Source organism: Nelusetta ayraudi, unplaced genomic scaffold (assembly GCF_046127955.1).
Source record: "Nelusetta ayraudi isolate G7.1 ecotype Tasmania unplaced genomic scaffold, CSIRO-AGI_Nayr_v1 ptg000015l, whole genome shotgun sequence".
Classification (NCBI taxonomy): domain Eukaryota; kingdom Metazoa; phylum Chordata; class Actinopteri; order Tetraodontiformes; family Monacanthidae; genus Nelusetta; species Nelusetta ayraudi.
Window position 1 is genome coordinate 2,075,721 of NW_027466065.1, and position 22,492 is coordinate 2,098,212.

General features: G+C 46.8%; 3 protein-coding genes across 4 annotated transcripts in view; 1 reads left to right on the forward strand and 2 right to left on the reverse strand.

The window, feature by feature from the left end:
- nin (ninein (GSK3B interacting protein)) overlaps positions 1 to 9,567 on the reverse strand; it is a 22,529-nt gene extending 12,962 nt beyond the window's left edge. Inside the window, exons 1-9 of one of the 2 annotated variants that reach the window (XM_076023375.1) lie at positions 9,443 to 9,567; positions 4,722 to 4,934; positions 4,009 to 4,096; positions 3,205 to 3,428; positions 1,412 to 1,457; positions 1,142 to 1,317; positions 493 to 639; positions 230 to 397; positions 3 to 139 (exon numbers count right to left, since the gene is read on the reverse strand). In XM_076023375.1, the coding sequence (XP_075879490.1) occupies positions 3 to 139; positions 230 to 397; positions 493 to 639; positions 1,142 to 1,317; positions 1,412 to 1,457; positions 3,205 to 3,428; positions 4,009 to 4,096; positions 4,722 to 4,934; positions 9,443 to 9,478 (1,235 nt within the window). In that variant the 5' untranslated portion in view covers positions 9,479 to 9,567. The remainder of the gene's footprint in view (positions 1 to 2; positions 140 to 229; positions 398 to 492; positions 640 to 1,141; positions 1,318 to 1,411; positions 1,458 to 3,204; positions 3,429 to 4,008; positions 4,097 to 4,721; positions 4,935 to 9,442) is intronic. The other variant, XM_076023374.1, reaches the window with a different exon arrangement.
- LOC142886328 (lysophosphatidylserine lipase ABHD12-like) lies at positions 8,541 to 12,391 on the forward strand. Its single transcript, XM_076023379.1, has 12 exons — positions 8,541 to 8,935; positions 9,467 to 9,569; positions 9,842 to 9,961; positions 10,149 to 10,179; positions 10,269 to 10,314; positions 10,620 to 10,749; positions 10,838 to 10,875; positions 10,981 to 11,060; positions 11,258 to 11,340; positions 11,445 to 11,523; positions 11,616 to 11,749; positions 12,148 to 12,391. The coding sequence occupies exons 1-12, from the start codon at positions 8,833 to 8,835 to the stop codon at positions 12,179 to 12,181; spliced, it is 981 nt and encodes a 326-aa protein (XP_075879494.1). The 5' UTR covers positions 8,541 to 8,832; the 3' UTR covers positions 12,182 to 12,391.
- pygl (phosphorylase, glycogen, liver) lies at positions 12,250 to 21,589 on the reverse strand. The gene is made up of 20 exons (XM_076023377.1): positions 21,274 to 21,589; positions 20,802 to 20,903; positions 20,620 to 20,698; positions 20,178 to 20,281; positions 19,216 to 19,347; positions 18,685 to 18,796; positions 18,306 to 18,388; positions 17,708 to 17,842; positions 17,258 to 17,350; positions 16,843 to 16,989; positions 16,586 to 16,749; positions 16,146 to 16,260; positions 15,956 to 16,057; positions 15,208 to 15,355; positions 14,154 to 14,212; positions 13,926 to 14,067; positions 13,614 to 13,821; positions 13,391 to 13,525; positions 13,202 to 13,268; positions 12,250 to 12,818 (listed from the first exon to the last, which is right to left on the reverse strand). Exons 1-20 carry the CDS (start codon positions 21,514 to 21,516, stop codon positions 12,630 to 12,632), a joined length of 2,559 nt encoding a protein of 852 aa, XP_075879492.1. The 5' UTR covers positions 21,517 to 21,589; the 3' UTR covers positions 12,250 to 12,629.
- Positions 21,590 to 22,492: the final 903 nt, after the last annotated feature.

Below are 22,492 nucleotides of genomic sequence, written 5' to 3' on the forward strand. Positions count from 1 at the left end.
ACAGGAGGTGCCTGATCTCCGCCTTGAAGCTGGCCAGTGCTGCCTGGTGGATCCCGTTCTTGGTGGTGAGGAGCTCATTTTCCAGAGCCACGGTGAGGTCAAACAGACTGACCTTCTCCGCCAGGCTGAAGTTTAAAGCCTGCACAATCAAAGAGATAAGAAGTTAGCTAAGAAAGCCGCTGCAACAAAAGTCGGACAGATTTTTTTTCTCTCCTGCGCTGTGCCGAACCTCCAGGATCTCGCCGCCGTTCTCGATCCCCTCCTCCAACCAAGTGTCCAGGACGTCCTCGGCCGGAGTGAAGCCGGTTCCGTCATCCAATGTGGAGAAGAGACACATGCCGATGGTGCTGGTCAGCAGGGTCGGGGCGGCTGTCCTGCGGCCTCCCTCGTCAAAGGGCTGGAAAGGGATGAAAAGATAAAACGTGCTGAAAAACTAAAAACAAACAAAAAGGAAATAATTCCGACAACCTCCTCCCGGCACTGTGCAGCTACCTGCATGGAGTGGTGTCGCTTGAGCTGCCGGTACGCCGTGGAGGCAGACGGCGTCGGCGGTTTGTGGTGACGCACGGCCCCGGAGACAAACTCCTGAACACTCATGACTCCGACTGTCCTGAGACTCTGGTGCAAGTCGGCGCTCAGCTGGAGAAGAAAGAAGAAAACGGTTGTTGTTGAAACGCCAGCGCGAGGAGACGCGTCATTGAGTTTCCTTAATGCGTTTGTGAGCTTTTATTATCAGGTCGCTGCAGGGCCATCACGACGACTCAGAAGACCTCGAATTAGTTAATAATAAGTAGATGAATTTCTTATTTGGATTGGTTCTAAATTAAACTAAACGTAATTGAAGCAAAATTGAAGCTTCTAAGAAACCCATGATTTCTCTAATGTTTAATTTTTCAGACTTTTTTAAAATTTGACGCCCCCCAAATAAATAAATTCCAGTAAACAAGTACAACACGGCGACGAGGGCGAACAGCTGCAGCCACGTTCAGTCAGAATTAACTAACTTTTGCTTTTTCTCACACAGTGGAAACTAACAGCAACATTCTAACAGCTACCACTCACACATTTTTGATTGCTCAATATTATGAAAAAAAAAAAAAAAAAAAAAAGCTGCAACAGAATTGAGCTGCAGCCGTCTCACCTCCAGGCCCAGGTGGCGGCAGAGCGCCAGCAGCTCGCTGTGACCCGCGCAGCCGTCCCACACCATGTCCAGCTCGCCGCAGGCTTCGCGCAGCCGCTCCTCCAGGCAGGGCGACAGCGGGTTGGTCGATCCCCGCGGTGTGCTCGGCTCGTCGGGGTTCCACACCTGCATCTGACCTGCGCGCACGCCACAGGCAGCCGTCACTCGGTGCGGGAGGGAGTTAAGAAGAAGGGAAAAAAAAAAAACAATCTGGAAGAGACTTAAACCAACCTTCCGCCTCAAACTCCTCCATTTTGGCGTCGACGTCGTTCCAGCGCTGCGGACACAGAGACACACAGACAGACGTCAAGTCTTCGAGGACATGCTCGTTGTACTCATGCAGCAGAGTTACACAGACCCGGCGTCGGTGGGGACGGTGAGCGCCGCTCCCACCGACACAAAAGGCATCTTTGTCAGACGCGTCGGCCCTCCCTGCACCGACGCTTCCCCTAAAATAAGACTGCGTCTGAACTCACGAGCGGCTGACCGTCACATGTGGAGAACGACCTGAGGAGATTCTGTTCCTCTGCCTTTCATCACTTTCACTATCGATGCCTGCATTTTGGGATGAGACGTTTTGTTGGAAAAACTTTACGTTTTTTAAGTTGGAATCATGAACCGTGACATATATCGGGCAGGTCTGTAACGGGGTATAGAAGAGGAGTGGCTCTTTTCTGCTTGTGACCCCCGAGAGCTCCAGTTTCCAGCGTGACCGCCTATTGTTCGGGGAGCCGAACAGTGAGGGAATGAAGAGCAGATGGGGTTCTGCAAAGTGGCATTGATGCACCGTGTGTAGGCATGTGTGAGGGTGGGGGTCAGTGGGGCCCCATTGTTCCCCTGTCCTCCTCCCTACTCTCCCACCCCCCCCCCCCAGTCTGAATGGGACAGACTCCGGCGACTCGTCTCCATCTGCTTGGTCCTGCAAGCTGGACGTCGCAGCATTGTTGCGCCGCAGATTAGTCAAGATGCAGACACGCTTCGGTTCAGCGTCTCCAATGGAGGTGCTCTGCAGCGCGCACACACAATAAAACACAGGTCCGAGGAGCACAAGCCGACGCTGATGGCCGGTGATTTATTTCGCGACTCCAGCCGAGTGAAAAATGAAGCGGTTGCACCAGACTGTGATTTAAGCTGAGCAACCTGCCCAAGGACATGAGTCAGCGGAGTCACTCAGGTGACTCTGACTCTGTTCTGGTGTCATAAAGAAAGAAAGAATTTTGTCGATATCGGACTGTGTTTTAAACTCGACTTTGAAAAGTTATTTTGCAATTTTCTAAATCTATGACGGAATGAGTCTAGTTACAGTAGTTTTCTGGAGGCACAGACAGTTTTGCGGATGATAAAATAATGCTCCATTGGAGTCCAGGGTGAAGAAAAAAAGAAGAAGGAGAAGGAGAGGGATTTAAAAATGGGTTTATAATACGGAACATTTGCAGGAGGAAGTGACACCTTCTGCTCTGTCCCCCCCCCCCTCCGGTGACTGTGACTCAACACACTGACACTGAGATTATACTGTGCAAGTGTCAAACCACTCTCCCCATCAGCGGAGAGGATAATCCAAGATCAGCCAGAAGATTAATGCTGAAGATGCTGCGGTGCCAGTCAAACACGACCCTGTGTTGATCAACAGTACTGTTGACAGAACCTGTTGCTCCTGTCCCACCCATTTGAACATGGTGAAGGGAACTCCTGAAACACTGCGGCGTTGCTGTGACCACCGCGTCACAGCCAGTGTGTACGCAGAAGGGCAAAGGTCAACTAAGCGATGCACAGCCAAATGCGGGATTATTCCCGACAGACAGTATTGCGTTGTTATGCAATAAAAGCCGAGTCCTGTCAACGCCGCGTTTAGCATCCGTGTTCCGTTTTGGGGGATCGGCCGGTTGGCTGCAGGTTGCTAAGCTGATTAGCCGAGAATAACCAGCCGGCTGCCAGGCCGCCACAGCCGCGTGCAAAACTCTGGAGGTGACAAAGATGGAATGGACGCGGTTGGAAGGTTCACACCAGTGCTCAACACGTCTTACCTCACGCTTTCTGGGAACAGCTGAGTCATCGTTATCCTCGGCGTCATCCTCCTCCTCCTCCTCCTCCTCCTCCTCCTCCTCTTCCTCCTCTTCCTCCTCTTCCTCTGCTAGATTTGCAGTGTCAACTTCCGGCGAGTCTGAAAATGGCTCGATGAACTCCGGCGTAGAGCGCCGGCCGTAGCGTTTACTGCCCTTCACAAACTTTGGCTCTATCACGGGAGAATCTGAGGAGAGAAGAAGAACGGCATCAACCAGGGATCTTTTCTTCAAAGACAAAAAGTTGAGTTTTCAAATCCCGTTTTTTTTTTTTTTAATCTTTAACTCTAGTGGATCACTTTTGCACAATTCATTATCAAAAACCAAAACGAAAAAACAACAGTACATTGCAGTGTACAATAACAATATTTAGCCCTCTGTTTACAGCCTCCTGCTAACACTGACAATTTTGTTTGGAAGGAGACAAAAACAAGGCAGTCTGCCATCGTAGTGACATCACAAAGGGCTGATTTCAAGAACTGTGCGATTCTTTTCATTTCTGGGAAGTTTCTTCACAGGATAGCGGCGCAGATTCTTTTCAGGAATCTTTGGTAAACAGAACTGGAAACTTTCGACTGGAACCATAAAGCAACCGGCAGCGGCCCAACATGACGCCACAGACAGTTTAGCAGTCTAATCGTCTTTGGTCCGACGCTACTTGGCAGCGTGTCTGCGTGTGGATTTACAGGGGACTGAAACCAGGAGTCGCCACCTTTTTCAGTGTAACCGACTTGACAGGATGTTCAGCAGTTGGAGTGGAGAATTTACCTGCTTCTGCCTCCGGTTCTGTTTGCTGTGGCTCGAGAGCTGACGACAAAATGAGAATGAGCGCGTTCTTGAACTGGTTGAAATCCACCTGCAACGAGAGTTGAACAGTTAAAAAACCATGTCATATGAAAAGAAATCCAACAAATGCAAAGTATGTGAGGGAGACGCTGAGGGAGAGACTTGATGAAATTCCTCCTCCCGTGTGTGCAGGGCGTCTGCTGCCGACGTCCGAGGTCACACTTGGAGAATCAGCAGCTGCTAACCCTGAATATGCTGATTTTCATTGTGCAGGGGGGGGCTGCCTGCTTTTGTGCGCGTGTGCGTCCGATGGGGGTGCACACACGTGTGTGCGTGTGCGTGCTCCTTATTGTTTTGACTTTATTGTTGGACACGGCCAGTCCGCTGGCCCTCCGCTAACAATCCCCCCCTACCCCCCAACACAGAAGACAACAGCCGTCGGTCCACACGCTTCAATGCAAACTGGAGGCAGACGTGTGGAGGGAGATTTGGAATATAAATCACATCTATTCAACTCGGGCCTTAAGAAGCAGAACAGAAGGGGATGCTGCAAGTGCGCTTTGCATTCTCTTGGAAGTTCAAACGTCCCATTTCACACATTTTCAAATGGATCTGACATAAACAGACCAGAGACACTTCGCCCCTCGACAAGGCGGCGAACAAAGCATCCAGATGGGCTGGAAAAGGCTCTTTACCCTGGCGCCGTCGCCGTCATCGTCCCGCAGCAGCGCCTGGAAGAGGCTCGGCGCGGCGTCGTCCAGCTGCAGCGACTGGCAGAGTGCGGAGAGCTCCTCCCGGCACAGCGAGCCCACGCCATTGGTGTCGAAACTGTCAAAAAGCTCCTTCAGCCGCTCCTCGTAGTGGTCCTGCTCTTGGCCGTCATCCATCCCACAGGACAGCACCCAGCCCTGGACGAGAAGCAGGGGAAAAGGTTTAAAAAGAGAATCGCCAGAGTGAAAAAGGAGGCGAAAGTTCCCTCAGGTGCAGCGGAGGCGCCGGGGAAAAACACTCACAAACAGGGTGGAAGCGTCAAACTCGCCAGCATTTGTCCCCGGCGGCTCGTTCATCTGAGCGTCGGAGAGCTCTTCCCAGAGTGACTGAGCCTCCGGCACACTGCTCCACAGTCATCTGTGCTTCAGGCTTTGGCTAATCTAATTAGACTGATGAGCCAATCTGGTGAATTGATATACGCCCTTAAAGTCACACCGTGACAATGTCCCCGTCTTTAAAATACCGTCCAGCAGTGACGCTTCGAGGGCCCACGTGGCCCCGAGCCGCAAAACCAAACATGCACGGCCGGTCTGCTGTATTTGTTTCTTTTGCTTTTCACACAACGTGCTGATTAAACTGATCGGGACACACGCAGGATGGTGGAGCTGGACCAAGTGGAGCAAAGCAAGCGAGGGGTCAACACTCACTGAAACATCAGACTCGGACAAGGGTGGTCACACTTTTAATTTGAATTCAAAACCGATGTAATAGAAAGACAATAGAGAGCGGCTGTTAGGAGTGAGAGCAATGATAGTGCGAGAACGCACACAGAGGCCTCCAAACAAGACCAGATCACCCGAAATAACTCTCAGTGTGACATAACTCATAGGCAGAGCAGCGTCGACTGGCCCCGAGCTTAAGGTAAATGTCAGTTAACGCGAGTGGAGCGCTGAGTAACGCATTTATCTCACGACTATTTTTACCCGTGCTCGCCACATTTACCTGGTGCAAAAACACGTCTGCGGGCAGAGAACGCTGCTGGCGCACGGTGCATTTTCTTGGGAAAATAGCACTTTAGTGTGTGCGTGTGTGAGCCGAGGTCCTTCAGACACACTCATCACAGCGTCCAAGCTGTGAATGAACTTTAAAATCAAGAGCGTCCCATTAAATGCGGCCGAAAATGTCCATACAAAGAGCCCCCTCCTGACCCCTGCCTGCCTTTCCAGCTGCTCTGTCTCAGAGCGTGGCCAGGTGTCCCCCTCACCCCATTCATTCACACAATGCAGACAAAAAAGAAAGAAAAAAAATAATCTGTTTTTTGCATTTGCACTTTTAAGCCGTTTATGCATGAAAAAAAATTCAAACAGGGCACTGGAGTTTGACTTGACTCAAATTTTAGGTTTTTAACAAAATAAACAGTTTTGAATCAGGGCAGATGACAATTCACTTTTTACACAGGACCTTTCACTAATAGAGCAGCAACGCTTGTGTGGTTTGATCGCCTTCTCTTTCGCTTCTGAGCCGATCATCCCAGTAGCCCTCCTGCTCAGCTCAGACTCGCGGTGGCCCGCAGGTTGGACAGCTGCCGCACGCTGCCAAAGTACCACCGCGGTCCAGGTCACAAGAAGGAGGTTAATCCTCCACACCGGCCCGGGATTCACTCCCAGTGGTGTGCCTGCTGACCATCACCAGCAGGTGCTCATTCAGAAAGTAAGAACTTCAATCAGTGAATTCTATCCTTGAGAAGAAATTCTGTCGCTGCACATTGTCAGACCTCCTTGCATTTTTTTTTTAAATCTTTTTTTAATATGTTAAATAAAAAAGAAGACCAAAGTTCTCCTAAAGTTTAGTTTTGATCCACCACAGTCCAATACAATTTTACCATTAATTTGTGCTTTTCCTCACTGAACAAATAATAGAAATATATTTCAAATTCCTCCACAACAATTCAGTGTCCATCCCAGGACGTATGTCAAAAATAATGTCCACTAATTATAAGGCTGGAACTAATTGTTCTTTTACAAGCCAGGTCAAACAAACACTTTCACTCATTGTTATCTTAATGATCTAATCAAGCCTGAAAACTCGAGAAACAGTGAATGTTGGAGGATCTCAGATTACCTGTTACACCACTAATTGAAAACACATCAAGAGCTGTCTCTGCGACGCCTGACTGTTAGTTCCCTTCTGCTCGATCCTCTTTTTAAAGCAGTAAATACGAAAATTGTCTGAGAGCACGTTGGCTAAGGATTCGGGGTTCTCTTGAGAGTTTACAGAGGTTTTACACAGGAAATGGATTTGCTACGCTAACTGGGCTAATTTATGATCAGGCACGTAAGGAAGACGCGACCGGTCCGTTCCCATTTCGGTCCAACATCAGTCCGAAATTTCAAAAGTAAAAATTTAACAAAAGCGAAATGCTCCCAGCGAAAAGTGTCCAGACACACAAAAAAACAAAAACAAAACAAAAAATATCTTACCAAAGTCTCAAGACGTGGGCGAAAGTTGGCTCCGTCTCCAGCTGAAATATACTCAAAGAGCGGAACGCGGGTGTAAAACGAAGAAAAATAAACTTTTACATCATTTTTTGTTGTTCCGCGTTGTGACGTCGCCTGTTTCCTCGCTCTTTACTGCCTGTTATGGAACCGGCGAGTTGATCGTTTAAATCTACGTGAACAGCAGCGGGCAGTTTGTATCCTGATGTGTTGTGCTGGCTTCGTGTCCACTTCGCTTCTCTTGTCATCCCTCCTCTGGGTTGTAGCGGATTTTGAAAAGCGGCAGATAGAGGAAGGGGCGGTGACCAAGAGCAGCCTGGCCGGGCCTGAGTGGCCGCTGGCGGCCCCCCGTGGACCGAAGTGACACCATACAGCGACGTCTGCTTCCGCCTCGGACACCCAGCGGTGGAAATCTCGCCGTTAATAAATTCAAAGTGCTGCAATTGACAATACTTAAAATATGGATGAAGTTCCAACGGGAAAACTAAAACAAAAGTCAAGTTCAACAGACAATATGTCACTGCAAATATCAATTAAAACATAAGGTGGGGGAAACGTTTCAACAATCAAATAGCCTGTTAGCCTTTCTGTTAAGGATCACTGACATTATAATATAATATGATAGAATAATAACCATAGAATGATATTTTTGTATTGACAAAAACAACAACAGTAGAATGGTTGTTGTTTACTGAAATTTGTCTAAAACAGAGAGGAAAGCATCCTTTCTGAGGACTAGTATACATTTCTACATCTGGTCAATATGAAAGTACACTTGCTTCTCTATTTCACTGTTGTTTAATTGATGTAATAATGTACCTTTGGCATTATTATAGAATTGATTTCCATGAAATAGTTTATTCTTTTGTTTTTATTGTGATGGTCTGTATTTATTTAATCATGAATGACAGAACTTTACACCTTCGAGTGATTAGTCACAAATTTTAGATTGTCATCTGAAGTTTCCAATTTACAGATTGCACATCTCATATAAAATACAATTATTCTGTAAAGTACCGTAAATCACAGTTTAAAAAAAAAACTGTTAAATGCCTTTTTTGTATCATACTAAATATTAGGAACCAAAGTTGGGGTGTATCCGTTCCTCTCATATTGTAGACACATGTTCTCTCACAGGATATTTGAGTCAAAAACACATGGGCCTTTTTCTGTATTCTCTGATTTTTTTTGGCGGGACTGTTTGGTCACTGTCTGACATTCTGGTTATGAAACATCTGGACTAAACTATCTGACTGTCATGCAGTCTGGAAAGCAGAAAGAGTATTCTCTGGGTTACGCCTCAGGCTGTTTACCCAAAGAACACATGCAAAGTTTGATCTTTGAGGCCCCTCAGTTGCAGAATGTTTTCCATCTTGCCTCTTGAGGGTACTGTTATGTCTGTACTTTCCTATGGACCTACTTCGTAAAATGTGAGCCAATAGCAAGTGAAGGTCCAATTAGTTACACTTGAACATTGACCCATTTATCTATGTGTATTTCATAATGCTCCCCTTGTCTTTGCCGGCTCTCTGATCAAAACAAGAACACTGGACTTGGGAGGCAGAACTTAGAGAAAGTAGCTTGAAAACCTGAAGCAAGCATGAAGAAAGTTCTGCTTTATCTCTTCGTGGTCTATGTCTCACTGCCTGTTGTCTTCTACCTCTTCCCCTGGACACTGGGACACATTATATTTTGTCACACATGTAAGTAGAGTGTGTTGAGCTGTTAAGCTAAGGTAAGCTAATTTTTAACCTGGGTTTAACAGACAGGCCTTGTGCTAACTCGATGGTTGCAGTTGCTGTTGTATTGCTGGGACCAGTTCAGCACAGTGTTAAGGGCAACGTTAAAGGGCCAAAACACAGCAGACAGTTTTGTCAATAACCTCGGCGAGGCTTTGTGGGCGCATCTGTGGCCATTGTAACAACGGGAAGGTTTCTTGCAGTGTATGTTTTAGCATATAATTTCTGCAGCTTGCTAAAGTGTGAAAGAATGGACTTTTCTCAGTTGTGGGAACGTCAGTGATAGGATGGTGACATTTGTTGTTCATAAACATCAGGTAAATTATACATGATATGTGTCCTTCAAGATAAAATGTATTTTCAGCACAGCACAAAGCAGACGCCATCACTTATGCTATAAGATGCTATAAGAACAACAGTTTGGAGCGTGTGGTGTTGATATAACCCTTCAAAGACGGAAATTCCACCAACCTTGCGCACTCTCGTCTGAGGCAGTGAGGTTCCCATTACTGGTGGATCTCAGCAGACCTGGAGATGTGCTAAACCACACCTGCAACTTCTACCTGGACACAGAGGAGGGTGTCTCGGTTGGCGTCTGGTAGGTTGTTTGCGGCTTCATGTCTTGTCCATTGTGGTGCACTGCTGCCAGCCCCTCCAAAAATATCACATGTGCACAGGAGGCTCCTGGGTAAAAAAAGGAAAATAAAAACACAAAAAAAAGATCTCAGTCAGACTGATTTATCTACACGGGACCTCGCCATAAAAATCTCTCTTGCTAGAAACACAGGCGGCTTTTTGTTTGTGATACTTGTCCCTTTTTTTTTTTTACCCCCTTCTTCTCTTGCTCCTAATTGTCTTTGTGTCTCCCAGGCATACTCTACCTGCCAGCCAATGGGAGGAGGCCGATGGGAAAAGCCCTGAGTGGTACAGAGAGACGCTGGGAGACGGCCGGCCTGTTATTATCTACCTCCATGGCAACTTCGGGACCAGGTGGGTGGAGAGTAAGGGGGTAGGGGCTAAGGGCCCTTGAGCTGGTCCTAATGCAGTCTAGTGGGCATCAGGCCCCCCTGGGGGTTCTCCACAGGCACAATACCCACAAGGAATTGTGGGCTGGAGTGAGTGAGTCAAAGAGCTGCTTGTTTGTTTGTATTCATTTCTATTCCTGCCGTGTCTGCAGGGCCATACCTCATAGAGTGGAGCTGATGAAGGTAAATGTCGGCTTGTTTCCTGTCAGCGAAAACCTCTCAGACTCTGCTCATTTTCTTTATGGTGTGTTTCGATGTTTTGTGTGTTGCAGATGCTCAGTGCTGCTGGGTTTCATGTCTTGTCTTTGGACTACAGAGGTGAGGTGCTGATTGTACACATCTTTCATTACATTTAACATCAGTATGTCCCTCTTTTGGACACCTTTAGTCAATTTGTGTCCCAATATTATGAGGATGCTAATAAATTGATGTTCTCTTGACCTTGTACTTCTATAAGAAGAAAATTAAGTTTTTTTCACATTATTCACTTCTAATTTTTTAAAATTGATTTTTATGTTATTATTCCAGTTAAAAACGGCCTGTAAGTGACAGTCCATTTTAAAACACTGGAAAGGAACTAGGAACCTCCCTATAAAGGCTGGTTTTGTCTTTATTATCACAAGGTTTTGGAGACTCTACAGGGGAGCCTAGTGAAGCTGGCCTGACCAGCGACGCCCTCTATCTGTACCAGTGGGTAAAGAAGCAAACCGGAGGCGCTCTGATCTGTCTGTGGGGCCACTCGCTAGGCACTGGGTCAGTCTGTCTCTAAACTATGAGGCTAATATGCAGCACATGGCTGGAACTGTTGGACACATCTAAACTCTCTTTCTTTCAAATATAGGGTGGTGACCAATGCGGCAGTAAGAGTGCAAGAGCAAGGTGCTTTACAATGCTTGAGAAAAAAAAAGTATACATCATTTGTATAGACCTGGCAGAAAAAAAACATATAATACATTTCTTTTTAAACTGTGTTTTTGATGTCAGGGTCGGTTGTTGACGCTCTAATCCTGGAAGCCCCCTACACCAGAATGACTGAAGCTGTGACTGTCAATCTGGCTGCATCGGTGAGGCCACGATATATTGACTCCAGTCCTCTAAGTACTTTCATATTTTCATTTATTTATTTATTTTTTGACCATAAATAGATTTGTTTTTTGTGTTTTCACCGCCGTAACAACTTTTTCATAAAGACCAAATAGAGGAGCACAGAGACAAAGAGTACTTTTAGTTTGATTTTTTTTTCTGTGTCTTCCCCACCCAGCTCTACATGTTCCTTCCAGGATTTCAGAGCTTGATTTGGGACCTATTGGAGGAAAACAACCTTTTGTTCGCAAATGATGAAAAGTAAGTTTGGCTTTTTGGGAAATTGCCGATCTGTTGCCGTTTCTGAACTACATTCTGTGTCTCATTTAATTCACTTATTTAATTCACATCCCTGGTCAACACAGTTTAAAGGTGCTGACCAGTCCGCTCCTTATTCTCCACGCAGAGGATGACAATATTATACCGCACAACATGGGCAGGAAGGTAGAGCCACCTTGCTGCTTCCCGTCCCAGTGCTTACTGAGTACACATTGCTGCCCCCTGACTGAAGAACTTTGTACTGTTCTGATCTCCAGTTGTACCAGATTTCACTCCAGACAAAGGAGAGCCGCCGCACAGACGTTCCAGTGGAAATGGTCTCTTACGGTGCCAAATTGGGATTGTCCCACGACAACATCTACATGGACCCAAATCTGACCAGCGTGGTCGGGTACGTTTTGTCAAAGGTCTCCTTTTTTGACATTTTTGTTTTCATCTTGCACCGGTGGAAACGTGTTGTGCAAATAGATAGGCTATTCAAGGAAACAGCACAATTAGCCCCCTGTTTTCAGCCTCCTGATGAAACAGTCGGTTTTTATTTTAACAGTAAAACTGGTGTTTTGTTGGACCTGGGTAGAGGACGTAGTCGCCTAACCTAGGGAGGTACCAAGGCTGCCCTTGGTGACATCACACAGGGCTGATTTCTTGAACTGATATTTTTCTTATCTGCAAAGTAAAAGGAAGTGAACGATGGACTCATCTCACACTACAGATTGCTGTATGAGACCTGGAATTTTTGTATATGTTTTCCCAGAAAGGGTAAGTGTATTTTTTGTGTTTTATTTGCAGGAATTTCCTACAAAACTTGAAGAAAAAGGTCTGATGTTTACTCCTTCACTACCAGCACGAATTAACTTCACCAGACAAAAAACAAAAAAATCCCCACATTAATTACACATCAATATAAGATTTTATTTCACACACAAATCATAGCACAAGACCATAAATTAGATAGATCTGTGTGTTTGCAAAAGTCACATTGATAAAAACACAAATACATTGTTTCACAAGCTTTTTTTTTTTTTTTTTTTAATGCAACAAGTTCAGTCTGAAGATGACAAATGAAATGCTGTTACTGTACTGAGCTGCTGAAAGTGGAAATAAAACCCCATCAGGAATTCAGAGAGGATTCACTGCCTCGGTCGCTGCTGCACTACTGTAACAGACAAATTTCTACTGCAAGTGCTTGGCCGCGGACACGCAACAGTAAAGGGGAGGTGGAAACGCACAGGTGGGACTTTCTGGGAAGCGAGGCGGCCCTCTGGCCCTCATCATATCTTCTTGAGCGCTCGGACCGTTTCCTCAATGGCCTCCCTGGGCTCGCTGGGGGGTGGGATCTTCAGGTCGGTGGGCTCCACCCCCCAGACATCCTTAGCGTACTCCGTGATGGTTCGGTCGCTGGAGAACTTCCCCGTCGCCGCGATGTTCTTGATCACCATCTTGGTCCACTCCTTTGGATTCTGTACATACAGCGTTTAACATGATAAATCTCTTCAAGTCCAATAAGATATTTTACTTTATACCTAATGGTGTTTTTATGTTGAAGACTGTTATGAATGCACTGGAAAACTTGACATCTGATTGTGCAGCTTTAAGTTAATAAAGTTAAAAAAAAAAAAAAGATGTTTTAAACTCTTGGCTCTTTTTGTCAACATCATGAGAAAAATGCTGAATAAATGAACCTTTGCGGAGTAAAAAAAAAAAAAAGAGACACATAGTCAGAATCCTGCCTCTCTCTGGCCTCACTGCTTACATTCAATATGCTGATATACTGTTGAGGTGACTGAAAATGGTCAAGGTGTCAGAATGTGGCAGGTCGGAGCTGATTGCTGTTGAACGTTACCTGGTAGAGGCTGCTGACTCGCGCCTGGCATTTTACATAGTCCTCAAAGTCGGCAAACACTTTAAAGCTGAGGAGAAGCAGAGCGAGAGAAAAACGGATGAATCTCCCAAAGACAAAGATCAGCTTGACAAACAACTGTAAGTCATAAATAAAAAGTCTGGGAGCCCGCGGCTTGGAAGACCTTCTCACCGGTCATGTTTGAAGAGCATGTCGGTGAGGTCTTTAAAGAGCTGCGGGTTCCTGGGGCTGAAAAAGCCACTGGTGATCTGGTCCATCACTTCTTTCAGCACCGGGATGCTGTTGTAGTAGGACATGGCGTCGTATCTTCCAAAGGGAACAAGAGCTCTCAGTGAAAACAAAAAGTGGTGAGAAACTTAAACCTTAAAACTGACTTCTCTCTCTCTCTCTCTACCCCTTTTGGTCCATCTTAGCCACGTCCTCCACCCTCATGCCGAAGATGAAGAGGTTCTCCTCTCCGGCCTCCTCGGCCATCTCCACGTTGGCTCCGTCCATGGTGCCGATGGTCAGAGCTCCGTTCAGCATGAACTTCATGTTACCCGTCCCAGAGGCCTCGGTGCCGGCCGTGGAGATCTGCTCCGACAGATCCGTGGCAGGGATAACTAGAACGGAGGAGAATCTCAACGTTTATGGGGTTTCAAACTTTCAGGTGGGACCCCCCACCCCCCCCTAGAGTGGCATTGTGTTACTCCAGGCTTCACTGCACCTTTCTCTGCCATGGAGACCCTGTAGTTCTCCAGGAAGATGACCTTCAGCTTGTTCCCCACCACGGGGTCGTTGTTCACCACGTCAGCCACCGCGGTGATCAGCTTGATGATCATCTTCGCCATGTGATAGCCTGGAGCGGCCTGCAGAGGGCGACAGCGGATCGGTAAGAGGACCACCTGTGACCTGACGAGCGTTGGAGTGAGGTTGTCAGCGCTGGTGTTGTCACCTTTCCTCCGATGATCATCGTCCGGGGCACAAAGGGCGCGCTGGGGTTCTTCCTGATGCCTGTCGGTCACAAAGCAACAGGCGAAAAAAAATAAAAATAAACACGTCATAGTTTCCTCTCTCACAACAAGTTGCAACTTTCCCCTGCACCACGATCAGCAAGTTTCTTGAGGAGTTGCGAGCCAATTGGTCAGTTTGCGCAACACACAATCAGCACAAAGTGAAAACATGTCAGACAGAAGGCATCTCGCTAACAACACCTCCCTGCCAGAGCAGTTTCAACTCACCAGGGAGACTATTGTGTACCAAAGTGTGTTGTGTTTAATGTGGCATGTTCGGCTGGGGAAACACACATAACCTGAATGGTGATTGGACGAACATTCTACTGCACTTAAAAGCAGTGTGTATTTAAATAGCAGAAACATTTCCAAGATCTCATAGAATTGCCTTCACTGCAGCATGCACACTGGTCTCTGCAGCAGCAACCATTCCGGACAAGCTTGCGCTCGCTTCCTCTTCTTATCTCTCTCTCTCTCTGCTTGTGAGTGTTTTCACCGAAGCAACATACAGCAGTTGTGTTTGCTTTGAATGAAAAGCTGAGAATAAAACATAATCAAACGAAAGCGGGCCGGCTGCTCACAGAGCCACGACTCAAGTCTCTTTAGATCAGAGCTCGCCAAGATGGATTTGCCGGGTTTTGAACTCTTTTTTTTTTTTTTGTGTGTGTGTGTGTGATCCGGCTGAACTGGAAGCTTTGAAAATGTTGCCGTCAGATGTGCCTCATTTCGGACATCGCTGACGCACAACTGAGGCCACTCATGAAAAACGCCACAGAGGAGGGGCCTACGGAGAGTTTGATTGAGAAATGCGTTTGATGCAAATTATTGCCTGTGTTCAATGAAGCAGTTTCCTGCCCGTCAGCCCTTGACGCAATTTCCCTGCATTCGTAACGTGGGAAACATTTCCAAGATATGATGCCTCGCCAGATTGTGTGACAGCGCGAGCGGCTGTGAAGGCATCTGGCACGCGGCCACGGCGGGTGACGGGTCACGTACGGTTGTACATGACGATGATGTGCAGGCAGTTGAGCAGCTGCCGCTTGTACTCGTGGATCCTCTTCACGTGCACATCGAACATGGAGGACGGGTTGATCTTCACCCTGTACTCCTTCTCCAGCAGCAGGGCGAACTTGAGCTTGTTGTCCTGCCGAGAAAAAGGGAGGAACCTTTGGCTGAGCGGTGGAGCGAGGGGAAAGTGAAGGTGCAGGTGTGGCAGGTTTCTGCACCGACACGCAGACGCTGCCGCAGTGTTGCAATACATGCAGCTGAATCAGACTGTGAATCTCAGTGATGAGCGCAGTGCCTGAGTGTGCAGTGGTTCCAGTCAATGGTAGAATGTAAATAACAGGATTCTAAGCACATTTAAAGGCCCAGTGTGTGAAGATCTTAAGGAACCCTGCCTGAGAATGCCTTTTGACAATGAGAGGCGGGCTTCCTTAAAACATGGACAGTATGTTAAGCTTTTACCAATACAAAAACTATAAAATCAAGCCATATTTCACGCACTGGACCTGTGATGGAAATAAAGGCAAAATCAAACTAAAAATGTAAGAGATTTATATGCAGAGGTACTCTTATTTCCCACAGGTTTCCCAGAATGTCTGATCTGATATGTCCAGGAGCAAAAGAAGACTCTTTTTTTCCCCCATTGTAGAAATCCTTTGCTGTTTTCCTGCATTAGAAGTACCAACGTGTCCTTCCCCTCAAGAAACTCAGATGTTTTTTGGGGTTTCTCTTTCCCTACCTGTTTCACTTTGGCGATGTCACGGATGAGGGTGAATTCCTCGACGAAGTCATTGAGCTTCTGCAGCTGGCTCAGGTCCTTGACGTAGTCCTCCCCGATCACCTGCACACCCACAGCAGCACAAGACAGACTTTTGAGCTCGGGCGGCGAGCACGAGGCTGCGGCGGTGACGTCGTTCTGCGGTCCACACCTCGGCGATGAGCTCCGCCAGGCCGGGGTTGCACAGCAGCAGCCAACGTCTCGGGGTGATGCCGTTGGTCTTGTTTTGGAACTTCTCTGGCTCCAGCTCGTTGAAATCACTGAATCTGTTGGAGGAAGAGCAGAGACTTGTTAAATTATTGGATTGATCCTTGACGGATTGATGACCGATTCTTCTTGCAGGGGAGGTTGTACGTGTTGTTTGTTTGTTTGTAAGGTAAATTTAAAGACTGTAGAACTAAACCATGCTAGAATTCAGATTGAGAAGCGCCTCTTGGCTGGAGTGCAAGCTTTTCAAGGCTTCTTGGCTTGTGCCATCCTCTCGTTGCCTGGTTACCACTGGAACACAGCGGAGCGGCGTTTTGCCAGAGGACACAATGTGCAAGACTGCCTGGTCACCTCCAGGTCTCCTCACTGCTCAGAGGAACTCACACTTCGGTCTTGATGATGTTGGAGTGTATCTGAGCGACTCCGTTGACGGCGTGAGACCCCACGATGCACAGGTGCGCCATGTTCACCCTCTTGCCTCCTTCCTCCTCGATCAGAGACATCTTCCTCAGCTTGTCCATGTCGTTCGGGTAGAGAGCTGCGATGTTCTGCAAGCGACACAAAGCCGACAAACAGGCGGTTGAGACTCAGACGACTAACAGCAAGACTGGCCTTGCTGTCTGACGCCGAGCGGCCCATACGTTGAGGTGGTTCTGGTTGATCTGGTAGATGATCTGCAGGTGCCGGGGAAGCAGGGTCTCCAGCAGCTCCACGGGCCAACGCTCCAGAGCCTCAGGCAGCACCGTGTGGTTGGTGTAGGCGAAGGTGCGCCTGGTCAGGTCCCAGGCCTGTGAGGAGGGAGGAAGAGGAGGCCGTCAAGTCAGGTCACTGAGATACGACCTTTTCGTGCAAAATGGCATCAGACACGTTGCGCAACAAAACCACCGCTGTCTGGCAACCGCTGGACGTTACGCAACGCAGACATTTGTCTCACATTAGCAAAGATCTCCTGCTTTAATTTCCTTCGTTTTTGCGGAATTCTTTTGAAATGATCCCCCGACTTAAGGCCCCGGCACTGCGTTCACTCCCAGTCCCAGTCCACTGGCTCTCACCCACCGTGTCCCAGTCCAACTTCTCAATGTCCACAAAGATTCTCATCAGCTCGGGGATGGCCATGGCCGGGTGGGTGTCGTTTAGTTGGATGGCAACCTGGAAAAAAAAGGTTTTAGCCGTACTATTGTCACATTTTTAGCAATCGTGATGCGTCAGTAAAACTGCACATCTTCAGAGATTCCTCACTGGTTTTTATGAGCCTTTACTTTCTTCCCCCGAACTCGTTTTGCGAGGCAACAGGATCACAACACCTTTTACAAGAACTCGTAAATCTCAGGTGGATTTTTCTCATGGGTAGTTTTGTTTAAATGCGCCCAAAGGTTTGGGTTGCCGTTTCATGCTGACTGCCTCGTGTGGTGAAAACTGGAACAGACTTGGTTTCATGCATCTACATCTTTGCATGCATCATTAAAACAAAACACAAAACAAAAACTAAAGCATGAACAAGCTCACTTTTTCCGGGAAGGTCTCGAAGGAGGTCCGGCCAGGATTTCCCTTTGTGGTCTTAAAGCGACGGATGATGTCTTGGAGTGTGGCTGCCACAACAAAATACTCCTGCTTCAGACGGAGCTCCTTCCCTTCGAAGAACTGCACAAAACACACGGCTCATTGAGGGTTTTGTTGTTGTTGTTGTTGTTTTTTTTATGTCCCAGAGGTGTATGTGCATTTTTACAGGAAAACATTTGCATAAAACAAAATTTCCTTGTGCGTAGTTGTAGTAGAAGAAAAAATAAAGCAGAAAATGAGAAGAGAGAAGGACTGTTTGCTTTATGCAACAAAGCCCTGATAAAATAGTTTAAAGGTGCTCTTGGGAGAAAACACAGGAAATGAGTCACAGCATCAAAGGAAGTGCAAAGAATGACTAATGAAATGAATTTTGATGAATCATTAAAAATATCACATTGTTCTGGTGAAGTTGCTCAATTAAAAAAAAAAAAAAAAATTGGTCTCTTTGGTCTGGGGGACGTTTTTCTGTCACAGAGCATGAACCTTTTGTCGTGTCATTCCGATCTATATTTTGCACGTTGCTGCATGGAAATGTGACTCTTACGTTGTCGTTGGGGTAGAGCACGCGGGAAATGTTCTCCGCCAGATTTCTGTCCAGAACAGCTTGGATGTAATCGCCCACGTTGACTACAAAAAGGTACAGAGAGCTTTTTTAATAATGATAATTCTTCAACACTGGGTGTGAACATTAACAGCTGTGAATGTGGCGGAAAAGAAAGTGCTACAATCGAGTGATTTGGAAACACTCGCTCGTCTTGCAGCAAGGTGCCAGGTTGCAGCAGTTACCACCTTTCTTTTTTCTTCCGCCTCTTCTTCCTCATTCTTTCTTCTCCAGAGTCATGATGTTGTAAACTAAACAGAAATGGCCACGCCTGTCCAGCAAAAGTGTTCTGGGTCGAGAGAGAAGTGTCTCCGGTACTCACAGTCTCTCAGGTTGAAGTCATTGGGCGCGCGGGCCGACCACAGCCTCATGGTGTTCACGGTGTTGTTCATGTATCCGGGGATGGGCGTGTCGTACGGCATTGCCAGCACCACCTGCAACAGTGGGAAAAATGAGGGAAAACAGGTTTGGGGGTAAAAGATGACCCGGCTAACTGGAGGGCACAATTCACAATAGTTGGAAAGAGGACAGAAGAAATTCCATCTAAACATTCAATCTTGGACTTGGCAAGGTTCACCAAACAAGCTTGTTAGAGAGGTCCAATGTTGTGCAAAGTTTGCTTTGAAAAATCCTTTTCCGTCTCTAACCTGGTAGTTTACGACCTTCAAAGTAATTTTGCAGCACTTTTAGTTCTATCTCTCTCAAAATTGGACTCATTTACAGAATATTTTGTCCATTTTCGTTCATTTCGAGATTTGGTGTAGTCATTTTCTTCTCCACATTCCATTCCAAATCACCTCTCTTGACTTTTATCAACTACTCCAAGGATTTTTTTTCCTCCAGCGCTCAGTACCTGAGTGTCGACCCACTTGGACCCTTCTTTGGTCTCCTCCACTCGGCCGTAGAAGTGGACGGGCAGCATGTACTCGGGACGGGCCTTCTCCCAGGGGTTTCCATGCCTCAGCCAATCATCTGCCTCCTCCACCTACAGCCGGTCGGTGCGGGCAAAAACATAAACCAAACTGTTCATAAAATTTGAAGTGGACGGGAAAAGCACAGAACGACCATATTACATCATGACCTGGGTGGGCTGGGTTTGCCCCTAGATAAGGTTGTTTCAGTGCACATTAACGTTCCACACACAGACCGTCTACTATTAGTGGCCTGGGCTGAAGGATGCACTGCAGGTTCATCCACCCGCGGTGAGGAAATACCGAGCTGCAATCCAGTTCAGCGTTCATAGGTGCATGTTTACATTTGAGGCTTCAGAATTTGAAAAGGTCAAAAGTCTCCATGTTAACGATTAACCCCTAATGTGTTCTGTTCGATCACACTTTGTCCCTCGCTACCTTGACTGCTTGTGGAGCTCCTGAGCACATTCTGTAATTTCAAAACCAATACGACTGTGATAAGGAAGGCCCAACGGGTCTGTTGGGTAAGAACTGCCCATTTTCAAAGGCCCAGTGTGCAAGATTTGGAATCATCTAGTGGTAGGGAGGGGTACCACAAACAATGTTCATATTAACTGATGTCCCGCTCGCATTTTCTCATCCCAGTCTCACCGGACCTTGAGCAGATCCACATTCTGGACTACTGTAGATACATGGCGGCACAATATGGCTGCCTTCTTCCAAATAATTCAGGGATTTTAATATTGATAATTAAAAAAAGAATGACCACCCCATGATTTTTTTCTTACTGCATTTAAACAACTCTAATAATTGTCTTTGCAATTTTATTGCCAGTGGGTCTCTTTATAATGTGCATGCTGGGCCTTTAAGCTGTAAACCAAGATACTGCCGCTGCTAGATTTACCTGCCAGCCGTCTCTTATCTTCTGGTTAAAGATCCCATACTCATACCGGATGCCATAGCCATATGCCGCCAGGCCGAGGGTGGCCATGGAATCCAGGAAACACGCTGCAGTGGAGGGGAAGCAAATATAATTCACGGGATATGACTTCAAATGGAAAGGTCAACTGTGCATGGCAGAGTTTGGAAAGCGAGAGGCAGTTTGTGAGCTTTGACACACTGTGTTGCAACATGTCTGTGGCTTTGAGTTCCCATAATCGTGAGCTGGCACACACACACACACACACACATGCATGCACGCACGCACATGCAGGTGTTTGATGGGCAGCTGCCGGTTCCCTAAAGGTTGTTGCGAAGGGGAAGCATGTGCATGCAAAAACCTGTTGGGCCATCCACTTAGGTTTCAACACTGCGGCAACTTTGACCAACTTCGACTTCATTGTTACCTGCCAGTCTGCCCAGACCTCCGTTTCCCAGACCAGCGTCCTCCTCCATCTCCTCCAGCTCCTCCATGTCCAGGCCCAGCTGCATCGCACAGGAAATAACAACAACAAACAAACAAACATTTACATGCAGAAGTTACAATGCAGAGGTTTGTTCACTTGCGTCTTGGAGAGCTGGGCCACACCTGGTAGATGGCTTCATCGCAGGCGTTCTGCAGCCCCAGGTTGATCATGGTGTTCTGCAGGGTCCTGCCCATGTAGAACTCCAGGGACAGATAATACACCCTCTGGACGGCGGGGAGACAATGTGACAGCATCAAGTATGCATGAGAGACGGATGGCACCCTGAAATCAGTGACTTTAAAGATCAATTACTTTGTTTCAAATCCACAAAAATGTCACAATTGGGGCTGTTTTTGAGGAAATGAGTCACTCAAAACAAACCCAGAACAAGTGAAAAGTGATGCAAACTACATGTAAGAGGAACAAGTAAAACACTAACTGCTTTCATGGGATTTTTGTAAGTGTAAGAGACATCTGTCTAGTTAAAAACAACAAAACCCTTTCACTGAGTCAAGGTGATTCTGCTTTGATCATGTTCTGGGATGAATTTCTTCAACTTCCTGTTTGCACAGTACAGAGGCCTCCGGTCTTTACCTTGGGGTCTGCCTCGTAGTAAAACTGCTGCGTCCGGATCCATCTGCCCACCAGGTGATCCCTGACAGTGTGCGCCAGGGCAAAGTAGTAATCCCGGGGCGTTGCAATGTTCCTGTCCTTGACCAGGGTGAAGTGCAAGTGGCGGTTGAAGCCCTTCTTCAACTCGGCCACATTCTCCACGCCCACGATGCCCCTGATGCTGATCTGCTTGCGCTTATCGTTGTCGGAGAGAGGTTTGGACATGGCGGCGGGGCCGGCTGTGCTGTCCTGCAGGTGAATGGAGTCTCGTCTCGGCTGCTGAGCTGAAGCAGAGCAGGAAGAAGGTGGAGGAAGCTTTTACATGAGGGAGTCCCCTCCTTCTGCTACCTGCCATTGGTGGACACATGTGGGAGGGTCTTTCCCTGTCCGGCCCCTACTGAGGAACAGGAAGTGGGTGAACAGAGAGACGACTGTGAATTTCTTTTTTTTTTTTTTTCTTCCTGCAAATTCTGTGAAACATCTGCACATGTCCACTAAATTCCTGCGATAGGAAGGTTGATCTCAGTGCTGCGTTTCGAACATACAAACATATGTCACTAAATAAATACCAAGCTGTTGTTTATCTGTGCTCCGGGGACACCTTTAACTCTTTCTCGCCCACCTCAGGCCTGTTCCTGAGCACTTCTTATGATTGACTTGTCAGCCAGTTCCTAAGAAATGAAAAAAGTCTGCTCTTTATTTCTTCTGCTTACTCCACTTTTCAGAAAATATGAGCTAAAATAAAAGCACCCATACAGATCTGGGCGAAATCCCATTGTGATGTCACAAAGGGCACTGACACCTCTCGCAGGTTAGTGACAACGGCTCCATCCCAGTGACCACCTTGTTTTTGCTCAATTCGGCTTTTTTTTATTACTATTAAAGATTCTTCAGGCAACATTTGAACTTGTCGACACCTATTTATTATAATATTAACATATACAAAAACACAAAGGCTCGTATTACACTTCAGATCATCGTCATCATCGTCATCATCATCATCATCATCATAATAGCAGTAATATGGTAAGGATGGACATATAATCATAGGAATAATAATAATAATAATCATACTGTGTTTAAATCATAACAACAATGAATATCTAATATTCATAAATTCTGTGTAGACAAACTTCAGTATCACTGTAAATAATGTTAACTGATGGCGTTCTACCTCAATCAGACAGGCAGGAAAACAAAA